The sequence below is a fragment of the Semicossyphus pulcher genome, unplaced genomic scaffold, assembly GCF_022749685.1.
Source record: "Semicossyphus pulcher isolate SPU_LCO1_2020_fin unplaced genomic scaffold, fSemPul1.0.p SCAF_21, whole genome shotgun sequence".
Taxonomy (NCBI): domain Eukaryota; kingdom Metazoa; phylum Chordata; class Actinopteri; order Labriformes; family Labridae; genus Semicossyphus; species Semicossyphus pulcher.
Genome location: NW_027211695.1, coordinates 17,649,015 through 17,661,516, shown reverse-complemented (window position 1 = coordinate 17,661,516; position 12,502 = coordinate 17,649,015). Strand labels below are relative to the sequence as shown.

General features: G+C 39.9%; 1 protein-coding gene and 1 non-coding gene across 2 annotated transcripts in view; one reads left to right on the top strand and one right to left on the bottom strand.

The window, feature by feature from the left end:
• adissp (adipose secreted signaling protein) overlaps window positions 1-5,309 on the top strand; it is a 36,199-nt gene extending 30,890 nt beyond the window's left edge. The window contains exon 6 of the mRNA XM_069671714.1: window positions 2,860-5,309. Coding sequence (XP_069527815.1) covers window positions 2,860-2,960 — 101 coding nt within the window. The 3' untranslated portion in view covers window positions 2,961-5,309. The remainder of the gene's footprint in view (window positions 1-2,859) is intronic.
• Window positions 552-622, bottom strand: trnag-gcc (transfer RNA glycine (anticodon GCC)). Its single transcript has one exon. It is a non-coding gene; the product is annotated as a tRNA-Gly (tRNA).
• Window positions 5,310-12,502: the final 7,193 nt, after the last annotated feature.

Genomic DNA, 12,502 nt, shown 5'->3' with positions numbered 1-12,502 from the left:
ACAAGTTATTTAAAAAAAAACATTTTAAAGGGCACTTACACTTTTTTTTCCTTCGAGAATTAAAAAAAACATCTGCACGTTTGAGCTTCTCATGCGTTATGATGTGTTGCTTTTCTTTGTGTTATATATTTTAAATTAAATAACTTGGGTTTAGGACTCACCAAGAGATTTAAAGAAAATTTAAAGGGCACTTACACTATTATTTTTTTATTTATTGAATTAAAAAAACTAAAAAAATACAAAAATATCTGCACGTTTCAGCTTCTCATGCATGAGACTTAACAAGTTTTCTTTGTGTTATATATTTTAAATTAAATAATGTGGGTTAAGAACTCAAACTGGACAGAAATTTTAAAGGGCACTTACACTATTTTTTTTAGAGTTAAAAAACGACACAATCAGCTGAGAATAAAAGATTCATTACCTTATACATCAACTGGTAATCTCTTGTAGTCTAAATGACAATAAAACTATAGTTTTAGTATATATGTGGAAAATCACGTCCGTAAAGCCCCCCTCTCCTCTTGGAGGTTAGGGAGGGAAAAGTGTGTTGCATTGGCCGGGAATCGAACCCGGGCCTCCCGCGTGGCAGGCGAGAATTCTACCACTGAACCACCAATGCATTTGTGCTACATTTAAAGGCACTCTCGTATTTTGATAGTGAACAAGGCTTGCACTAGTGAGTCACACACATTAAAAAAAACAGGTTTCTGTGTGAAGCTGTGAAAAGATGAAGGAGAAAAATGAATAAATGAATAATAATCAACAATTCTGTCGTTGTTTACTAAAACTCATGTTTATAATTCACCATGAAAAGACGACAGACATTAATCTTTTCATGACAGGACAGACTGAACAGTTTTAACGCATGCACTTGTGATGGTTTCTCACGTCGTGCTCTGCAGCGTGTCACCCTGCAGCTCTCAGAGTGGGCGGCTTCATGTGGGAGGGTCTTCAGCTGCATGTGAGCGGGAACTTCCAGTGAGGGGGGGCTGAGGGGGAGCTGCTGCCTGACAGCGTTTCAGTCGGGTCTTTCTCCCACGCTGCGTTCTCACTGACTGCACGGGTTACTGCATGTTCTTGCAGTTTAATAAGTCTCTACATTTACTCTTGCCTTTTTAACTCTTGTCCAAACCCAAAGTCAGTCAGTGTAGCAAAAACTTTCCCTCCTCTGACTGCTGTGATTCAGTAGATTGTAGGGCAAAGCTGCTGACTTTAATGGTATAACAGTTACATGTTTAAGAACCAGTTCACTTGAAGTTGGGGGGACTATTTTCTGTTACTTAAAGGCAATAATCTGACATTCACACGCTGACTGGTCATCTTTGAAGCGTGGAGAAAGTATCCAGAGCTTCAGCTTCTGAGCCCAACACACGTCTCCGAGGGGACACAGAAACATGGGCGGTTATTCTCAGATCTAAACTAACTAACTATCTTTTTATTTAACTTGTCCGACACAAAAATCAAGAAGAAGCAATGCAGAAATAAAAACTGCTCTAAACAGTTGAGGAAATGTTTCAGCGCTTTGTGGAGTATTGACGTGTTTGGAGCTTTAAATGTGAACAGCACGCTGGAGGCTTTCAAATGTTAATTCGTTTTAAAGTTGTTGGACATCATATTCGAGGTGTAAGAATGCACATTCATTCAGTCTACATCTAAAAATGTAGCACAAAGGGCTTCACGTAGAGAAAAAGTAGGTCTTTAGTTTGCTTTTAAAGATGTTGACGCTCTGTGCTGCCCTCAGGTGTTCGAGCAGGCTGCTGCTCAAATTTAGTCATCCAGTAGCTTAACAACCCCACACCCCCCAGTGGCTGTATGGAGGTTGTGCAAGTTTAAACATGGTGAGCAGAGTTGGTGCAAAAACTGCACGGTGCAAATGTGCATAAAGATTTATAAGCAAAGTGAGCGTTAAAGTGTCACAGTGCATCGAGTCCTGGTGGGAATTCACTTTTCAGTTTGTGCGTTGTTTGCTTCCCCCTGTCATCACTGACAGGATTAATACGGTTTTATGGTCAGGGGGACAAAAAAGTCTGTGGAGCAGGACTGGGACAGCAGGTGGTGGATGGTGGGTGTTTATCCAGGGTCCGTCTCTCTGCCACGGTCACCAGCGCGCAGCATCCCTCTTCTTGCTGCTTCCTCCCCAACACACCACAGCATAGATGTTGAACAGAAGCCAGATTATTGTTCTAGTTTGTGCAACATAAAACACTGAGAAAAAAACACAGTCACGACTTGAAAGACAGATTAAATATGGCTCATACATCTTGCAACAAAAGCAAGAGGTGAGTTGGACGAAAAGATTTGGGTCAGCTCGCTCTCATTGGCTGACGCAGCCTGTCACACTGCAGGATTTTGAATCATAGATTTGATCACAGTAGCTTGATATGTATTGTTTGTTATCGGGCTGAAGATAAGCCGGTTAAATCAAGATCACGTCTCTGTTTTTTTGGCCTTTTTCATGCCTTTATTGACAGAGACAGGACAGTGGATAGTGTTGGAAAAAAAGGGGAGGAGAGAGCGGGGGTACAGCATCGAGGACTGTCGGCCCCGTTTATCGTGTCCTCTAACCCCTCCCGCTTCAGGATAATCTGCTCAGACCGGCCTCGTAACGGGAACACCACCTGCTTATGTCTGGAGGGGGAATGTACCCAAAGTTGAGCCAGCGTTAGCAGAGAGAGCCTGTGATCACCGCGATTCCTTTTTATAGATGTTAGGAAATGTTTGAAACACAGTAGAATAATCTCAGAGTCGAGGGGCTGCATCTTGAGGACAGAAGTTTTCTGTCTTTTACCTGCAGATTGAGTTTGAAAAGTGTTTCTTGGACTCTAATTTGTGTCTCTGTCTCTGTTTCTGTCCCAGACCGTCACCACGGCACGCCCATGCTGCTGGAGGGCGTCCGCTGCATCGGGGGGGAGCTGGAGTACGACTCTGAGCAGAGCGACTGGCAAGGATTCGACTGAACCTCCTGCTCCCCTTCCTCCTCGCGCACACACACGTTTACACACACACCTGGCATCACAGCACCACACACCTATGAAATAACACGCATCAACATATATAGAGTGTACACATGAAATGATTTAGTGCCACGACTGTGCAGACTTTGAGGCAGCAGTGTGAGAACATGTACATACAGAAACATTCCTCTGGTCACTTTGCAGCTTCTTCAGCATTTGAACGGACATCCGTCTGATTTGTCTTTCTGCCACCTCACCAGCTCTCCTGTTTCCTCCTTCTCTTGTTAACATGTCTCTTCCTACGCCTCTAGAGGGCAGCAGCGCTCTTTGAATCAGTGCAGCCTCAGCCTCTCTGCTTCTTTTTTTCATGTGCAAACTGTGTCCATCATAAATGTATGTTTCTGAGTACACAAGGGCTCTTTTGTTATTTAAGCAGCTTGAAACTGACGTATAGGAAGTCAAATTAAACGTCACAATCAATGAGTTGAATTTGTCAGGAATGCTCAGCCTGCAGTGTCTCTGTTTAACCACAAGGGGGCTCTGCAGACCGCTGTGTGCAATGCTCCTGCAATCTGAAGCCTGTTTTCGACACATGGTGCTGCAGGGAGGTCATACTTCTTCATTTAAAGGAAAAACACAACTGTTCAATGAACTTCATTGATTGTAATGATACTACCAATGTTCTCCTTTTCACGTTCTCCAGGAGATCTAAAAGAACAGGTGCGGCTTATTTTAACAGGCTGATGCGAGGGAAAAAAAGAGGCTGAAAAGAGGCTCAAGCTGCGATTGTATGTAAAGATGGATGACGTGTCTCCATCTGCTCTCGTTGTACACAATTGAAGCCCGAGTTGGTGATTTGGAGTCAGAGCTGCGCAGTAGAGATCGGCAGGTGGAGCCGCCGTAGCCACTTCCGCCAACCAAAACACACGAGGATCCTGCACGCCGGCGTGTTTAACAGCAGAACAGCTTCTTTGTGTTGGTCTGAGGTTAACGTTTACAGATATAAAAACTTCACTGACTGTGGTGATTGTTTTAGTTACGTCTCCTCTCGCCGTTCCTCCTCTACTCTGCTAATCTGAACTGATCGGCTGCAGGAGCCGGATTTGTCAACAGAGCTGTCAATCATCCTTTTGACAGCATCAAATAACTTATTAAAAATAAACGTACACAAATCAGCACGATCAGAACTAACTATAGTGACAGAAACCATGTTTGAGAACATTTATTTGCTGTGTATTTAGATTTTATAGTTCGACTCATGTCCCATCTGTTAACATGGAGGAGGCGGGCTTTATGAGCTATACTGCAGCCAGTCAACAGGGGGCGCTAGAGAGGGTTTGGCTTCACTTTAAGGAGCTTTCATGTCGTCCATCTTTTTATACAGTCTGTTTGAAACGTGCTCCATTATTGCTGTATTCTTCTTCTTCTTTTGAGATCTTTCTTTCTGTTTCTGTATCTGTATTTAACATCTGTGTCAAAAATACATTTAAATAGATTTATAGCACATTTTAGGTCCGCCATCAAACGTTTTTGTGGTTTAGTTGCAAACATTTGACTTGTTATTTTTTTCCACTTGCTACATAGTTAAATAGATAACAAATAACCAGAGTTTAATAGAGTTTAAACCATCTGTCCATTTAAGGAGCCAGTTTGAACATTTAGACAATGCTGAACATTTTCTGCTTCTAGTTTTCCATTTAATATTCTGCTTTGTGTTTGTTTTTCTCTATAATGATGATGTAGTTTGGTTTCTGGAGTGATTGTCCAGACTGAACGAAGTTCAGACCAAACTATTAATCCACTAATCAAGAAAATGTCATTTACTGTTTTTTACATTTACACAAAGTTTGACGTGGATTTTTCCTGCTGCAGAAAAGTCCCAACAGAGCGCTGGAAGGTTTCTCTGTCTCTTGTTCGTCTTCATGAAGCCTTCAGAACACACATACACAAGTGCCTTCATTGCTCCTGCTCTGTGTCTCTTCTACCTTCACCCTGATGTGTTCTAACCATCCGCTCTACTTCCTGTCGAACACTGATTTTATTGTTTACACGATCCTCACATTTGTGAACCCACGTTTTCTGTTACTTTTAGCTTCACGTTGTTGAATCCATCGGCCTTAACGGAAACGATCCAGTGTGTAAACTCTCTCTTAGTGTATTACAGATTAAATAGATGTTTGCTTGCGTGTAATAAAGGTCAAAGTTCGTTCCTTTTAGCGTAAACCTGAAGCTTCGACTGTTTCCTGAATGTAGCGGTTTGTGTCTCTCTGCTCCCTGCGCGCGTGTGTGTGTGTGTGTGTGTGTGGGATTTGTACTTTTTAATGTGAAATATGAATAAAAGTGTGTGTTTGACTTCTCGTGTCGTTTCTCCGCACGGACACTAGGTGGCAGCGCACACCGCCGCTCTGATGCCACCACTGTTACAAAATGTCTTTTCATGTGACCTGGTGGAGGTTAAGAAAACATTTGCTTTTAGAATCATGATGTTAAAATTGAAGGTGACAGTTTGGATTAACCGGTGCGTCGTCGTACAGTGTGATCTCACGTCTGCACTTAAGGTTATCTCTATTTAAAGAGCGATAACTGATTATTTAATGCAAAGCTGTATTGTGCAGTTAATGTGTCAAGTTAGATCTGCGTTTAGTCAAAGGCAGAGGTAGAAAATAAACCTTTAAAATTGTAACACTTTTTGCTGTTTTACTGCGGCTCTTTTTTGAGTCGCAGCTCCTGATTATGGTGCAAATGAGTCACTTTTTTCTTGTGTTTTATTAAGTTTATTTATAAGCCAGAAATTTCCCTAAATATAAGAGTAAAATTTAAATAAAAAGTACATTAAATTGTTTGTTTTCCACAAGTTTCAACGGCCTGGAATCTTTTTTATCTGCTTTATCGTCTGTCTTATTTCCAGGTTATTCCAGTTATAATAAAACATATGCTCTTTTATATTCCAGCAGATTATTAAACAAAAAAAACATTAGATCCTTCAATGTTTTTACCTGTTAAATAACACTTAAAGTCATTAAAAATATCTGTTTCTGCTGCTCATATTTATTTGCCCATAAAAGTCTTTGATTCAAATGTGCACGTATTTTTACTTTCTCATTAGAACCAAAGCAGGTGGAAAATAAAGGAAATATTTAATGTGAATAATTGCATTCAAACATTTTTGAAAGACTGTATAAATATATGTAGAATTTAGGACATTTCGGTTGCAAATACATTTTATTAAAGTTCAAAAGGTGCTAAATGTGAAAGCAAATATGAGCTCACGTCCCCTTACAAAAGTGCGACCAAATCTAATGAGCTTTTACTTCCATTTTACTGGACTGAGATTTACATGAGAGGTTCATTTCCACTAAAATACCACTGAAACAGCAGGTTTGTAGGCTAACAGGCCTCTGTGTGAGGACGTAAACATTTCAAAATAAGTTTACTGTGACCTGTAAGTCTGTCAGGACACTTTTAGGACACATATACAGACAGAGGCCTCACTGTGAGTGTGTCATCATCGTGAACAATTCAAATGTAAACCTTTGTATTCATGAAAAATGAAAGTACGAGCAGCAGTGTGTTAAAAAAAAAAGACGAAGACTTATTTTGGGCTCGTGTCCAGCCTTTATGTAACAAACCTTTTATAATCTTTGTGATGGAAACCGTCAATTAAACACCCTCACACGCAGCAGCACCAAATCCCAAAGACTTTTATTTTGTTAAATATATATTTAGCATTCGGAGAAAGATTAGCGGTTGTTTGCAGCAGGTTTGGGGAGGTGTAAAAAAGGCTTGAGGTGGTTCAGGGACACAAAGTTGAGACAGAGAGATGCTCTCTTCTCCTGCGAGACAGTCTGAGTCCTGAGCTGAACCACACACACTTTGGTGCTGCGTCAAGAATAAACCGAATATTAAAAAAAGACGTTAGGAGAAACAACCTGCTAACCGGAAGTCGATGAAGTCGCGCGTGTAATTCGTTTTTTTTAAGAAGAAGAAGAAGAAATGTTGAGGAGCTGCAGGGGGGGTCCGTCTTTTTTTAAGAAGAAGAAGAAATATTTTTTATTCCGTCGTCATTTGCTCTTTTTTCCCTTTACACATTTGTTATATTTGTCGGCTAAAGTAAAAATGATTCTTTCTCTCACTGCGTGTGTGATTTTATTTCGAAAACAAGCGTGTTTGTACTTATAAATGCTTTTAAATGTGCGACAAATCTCGCAGTCTATTATTTAGGCAGCAAAACAATTGATTTTTGTATTATTAATCGTTGTAACCTATTGGTGGCATTCGCGGTGCTGTGCAGTGTAAACATTAACTATTAGCTTTTTGCAGCTGATTCACGTGTTGGTAATAAAAATCGTAATTTTGAGTTCTGCACGAATTTAAGAAAGAGAAAAATATTTAGGACTTTACAAAGACTTTGTTTTACAATTGTCTTATCTTTATTTAAAATAACTCGCATTTAGTTTCTTTAATGCCCCAAAACTAACACCAGAAAAATATTTAGTGTTACGTAAAAATAAACGTTTTAGTCCCCTATTTAACATCTTTATATCAGTGTAATTAATTAAATAACGTTTTGTGTACATTTAGGATTTTAGAGTTTACAGTACAAATGTTTTATACGCGTTTTTTTAAATTGAAATTGTGTTTCTATAGACTGCTATTAAACGGAAGTCTTATAAACTTCAAATGCGCGTATAATAGGTACGTCGTTTAAGTTAATGCTGATTGTTAGCAGCACTAAATAAGAATGTATTGTCTAATAACGATTTATATGTTTGTTAAAAGGCCTAAATTTGTTTAAAATGCTGGAGAAATCGCATACATTTCCGTATTTGTCCCGTTTAATCTATTTCTTTAACAAATAAATGTCGCCTGAATTCTGTAACATTATTTTAATTTTCTCGCCAAAAAAGGTGCGACTTTAGAAGCATGTAAACACAATCTGAGTGGCGTTTACGTCCTCAGGATAAGCTAATTAAATACCAAGATGGAGGAAATAAAATATTTTATGAATTTGACGTTAAAGAGGAAAAATTCTGACTCGACTTTCTCAAGTTTGTTGTTTGTCCTCTGCCTGTACATGTAGAAACAAAACTCGCATTAAAGGTGTGTAAATGCTGCCTTTCCATCTCAGTCCTGGGTACATTTTCAAATTTTCTCGTCTCGTCTTTTAAGCTTTTATTTTTTAAATAAGGTCCACAAAGTCATCGAGTCGTTTTTTTCTCTCCAGAATCTGAAAAATAAATCAAATGTCGGCCTGTCTGCGTCCTGTTCAAGAAGCAGCAGATATACAGCTTTAGCAGTGAATACATTTCATTTACAACAACTTATTCTGATCATCACAAAGTGCTTTATTTTGACTTTTATTGAAATAGACACGTTAAACAATTTCCGGAAGCATGACAGACACGTTAAAAGCCCAGGGGAATCATTAATACATGCTTTTATTGTGAAAATTCAGAAACTCCACAGCTGCACTATCAAGTCTTTACATTAAAAAAAAAAAGTCAGTTCCACGCGCTCGAGTGTTTTTCATTCCTGCGCAGCTTTGCTGGAGCTCGTGCTCGATGTGTGAACTCTGAGTGGCCCGGTGCCCTCCCTCTGACCTCCGGGATTACTGTAATCTCTGCTGATTGATCTGATTGATCAGATTCATCTCCACGAGGCCGCAATCCAGCCGCACGCGGGGGTGGGTGGAGAGGAGGCAGTCCGTGCGTGGTGCAAATAAACATCCTACCCCCCCACCCCTCTGTTTTGGCCTGTGGGCACGTGCAGGCAGAGAGCATATCCGGGTTTTTATAGACATCAGGATCATGTGCCAGCAGAAATCTGAACTCATGCAGTGTAATCAGGATTTAGATGATTTCAGATTCTAATGAAATAAAGTTTGAAACTTTCGTGGAGTGACTTCAGAAGTCATCGTTTTTAAATAAACAAAAAACATTAAGGACGCGTTTTGAATCCTTTTTTATCCCTTCATAAAAACAGTGAAATCTTTTCAAAGTAAAAGCCTCTCCTCAGGGCAGAGGAGCCTCTCTGCAAAGTGGGAATTCTTGGTTATTAATCCGTCCTACTGAGAAATTAATTAGAAAACATAACATGACGAGAGCGATTCATGAGAAGTGATGGATGAAAATTAAATTAAGTCCCCTGACGTGTGATCAAAGAGGAACCTGACACTTTTTTACAGCAGTAGAAGAAGAAGAAGGAGACGCAGGCATGCAGGGGCTTTAATGAAGCGCGAGTAAAAAGTATTAGTTTAGTAGATTTGTAAAAAGTAACTGAAGTACAACACATGTATTATCAGCACAATAAAGTACAAGACATTATAATAGACAGGAGTATTAATACATGAGCATGTAAGCAGGATGTTAGTGCTGCAGCTGTGTGTAACTGTTGTGTTATTTAATGTGCAGCCTGCATTATTTATATGTCTGTTAAATATACTGTAGTGCACCAAGTGGACTAGTTTATATGCTGTAATATGCACATCCAATGTCCTCTTGTAAACCGACTGTTATATCTTTATTTATCTCACTTTTCCCCCCTCATATATGTTCCTTCTTACGTGTCTAAAAAACAAATGTAAAGAGGGTTTCTGAGTTTTATTAGAAGAGGAAGGAGATACATGATGGAGAAGGTCTGAAAAACAAATAAAAGCAAATGTATTCAAAAGAAAGAATACAATATTTACCACTAAAAGTAGAGTACAAGTGCCTCCAAATAGAGCTTAAATGCTGCACGGAGCTGTTACAGCTCAGTAATGGCGAAACAGAACTTGCCTCTTCATGAATGTTTGGTACAAATTTGGGCTCAAATCTGAACTTTTTCCCCTTTTTTTGTGTTGTTTGCATCGTGCATTAGGTTAGCAAGAAACACTGAGGTGTCAGTCCGAGCAGAAGACATCCTAAGGGGATGTTTGGGCTGTTCTGCAGCAGAAAGAGCAGCCGAAAATGTCGCCAGAGTTGTTCAAATAATCATAAAAATGTTTCATAAGTTGCCTGAATCCAGAAGAGGGAAAGTCTGAGCAGTTTTCAGGGGAGTTAATGTGTTAAAAATCTGCTTCTTGGAGGTTTTGGGTGCATGAGTAAAGAGAGAGAGGGTGAAAACACCAGGGAGAAGGAGGAGGAAGGAAAAGTGTGTGTGTGTGTGTGTGTGTGTGTGTGTGTCTCAGCACAGCAGCAGCAATCAGTCCCCTCTTGTCTCTGTGCTGAGTGCAGCGCGTGATTGACAGCTTCTATTCTTCCTGTGTGAGATTAGAGCAGCTGAAAGGAGAAACGACCCGCGCCTGCGAGCTGTAATTACGGCCTCTGCAAGAAAAATAAAGAAGAAACACACGCTGCAAAACTATAATTATATAATCCCGCTCCAACAGCCAGTGTTTTCAGAGATGTTTCACCTGTAAAGAGGAAATTCCAGCCGGTGTTTCAGTCGCTCCTCACACTGAAATTATCTCACAATCACAACAAACTGCAGGCTGCAACATCAACACGGAGCTGCTGGAGAGAAAAGATGGAGCCTGCATGTTTTTACAGTGTACATTTACAGTGTATACAGACAGTAAGTGGCTGTGTATGGAAACAAACAGTCACCTCACTTTCTCTTTGTTTTCTAACAGCTGGGGGGTTCTGCAGCAGGACACAGGTGCTTTTCAAATTTCAAAATAAAAGACTTTTGCGTGGAGAAGAGGCGCATACAACAACAGGAACACCTGTTGAATGTATTAACATGTTTAGACTCAACTTTATGATCATTTTCAGGCTGCTTGTGTTTGATGTTATTGTTTAAAAGTGTGTTATAATGTGTGTTTTATTCTTCCTTATAATATATTATGATGTTTGTGTATCACAAATATGGGTTGTTGAAGGCCGGTGTGTTAATATTAAAACTTTTGGGCCGTACAGGTGATATTCTGTGGTCACACATTTTTTGAAAAAAAAAAAAAAAAAAGGAAAATTTTTATGTAAAAAAATCAGCATCTGATTTTGCGTTTTTGAAGGGACGTTGAAAATAAACAAAGTTGGAACCCAAACGTGGGATTTTAAATATCAAAGCTCTTTTTTTGTTGTTTGATTAAACCAGAGATATTTTGAGACGAATTTGGATTTTTTTTGTCAAAACTGGTAAAATTTGCAACAAAAAATTCCCCCCCCCACATTGTATTTTAGACATCACAACAATGCATTTTGTCTTTAGACTTTTAGACCATACAGGTGTTTGCTGTTTCAGTTTGAACAGCTTCTTGTCATAAAATGAACAATGTTGTAATTGTATTGTTGTGTTAGTTAACTAGCTTAACTTACTTTGTGACTTATCCATCAGGTTGAATAAGCTGCTCAGATGGGACATTAAAAACAACAGGATTGTACAGCTCTTTATAGCAACATGTCGCAGCGAGAGAATAAAGTCAAGTAAAGTAGCAATTGCAATTTTTTTGCCCCCTAGATAATTAATGTGACTTTAGAATTTCACCATACAAGAATGTCACCATCCCTATAGGCCATAAATGAAAATAAGAAAGAGATAAAGTAGAAAATTTTAAGTAGAATATATTTTAAAAAGCACCTTAATATTGTTGTAAAAGACTGCAAGCTTTCTGTTTACATAAAAACATAAATCATATTAAATTATCTGACATGATTAGCTTGTATTTAGCACAACAAACAAAAATGGATAAACAGGCGTATTTGTGTATTTTAAAGCTTGTATTACCTACACCGTACGTTTTTGTTTCTGTTAAATAATATGAATGTTAGGCCCCTTAAGGCGTCGTGATACTTTTGAAAACCTCGTGTGTTTGAAGCGTTTCTACCTCTTTAAACACGCCGTTTTTTTGTGGCAGATTAAAGCGCATAAAACCAAAACAGCCCAGTGTGTGACGGTGCTGCGGGGAAGCTCGTGCAGGTTTTGTGTCTGTTTCCCTCGCGCACAACATCCATCGTGTCATGTCTCCGCGCCTGATCCGCCGCTCTGCTCTGCAACGCCGCTCATCCTCTTGTCAAAAACGTGCCCCCGCCAGCGGACCAATCAGCGACGAGCCTGTGCGTGAACAGGAAGTGACGTGCGGGGTTCCTGCCTTCTGTAAAGTGTACCGTGTAGCCACAAATATCATCCACACACCAACATCTCTGCTTTGTCGGTGCGGGCAGGGTGCTATCAGCCGGCCCCGCTCAGACGCGATGTTGCAGCTTTGAAGCAAAATATACAAAATTTAAAGACTTTATTTAAACGCAAATGTGGCCATCACCCATATCCCGACATTCCCATTCAAAAAGACGATTTTTTTCCGTTTAGCAGACGAGCATCGACCCCCTTTATGTGGCAGCCGCTGAGACCCGGGCTGAAGTAACAGGCTGCACCTCCGGACAAACCAGGAGAAACTTTCCCTCCTGCTCTCCAACACACTGAACTGTACCGGTGTTTTTTTTCTATGTGTGTGTGTGTGTGTGCGCACCGCCTCTTAGTTTATTTCTACGTGGGTGAGCAGTGTATGTGTGTGTGTGTTTGTGGCACCTCCCCGCTCCTCCATAGATCTGGTTGCCCCCCTTGTA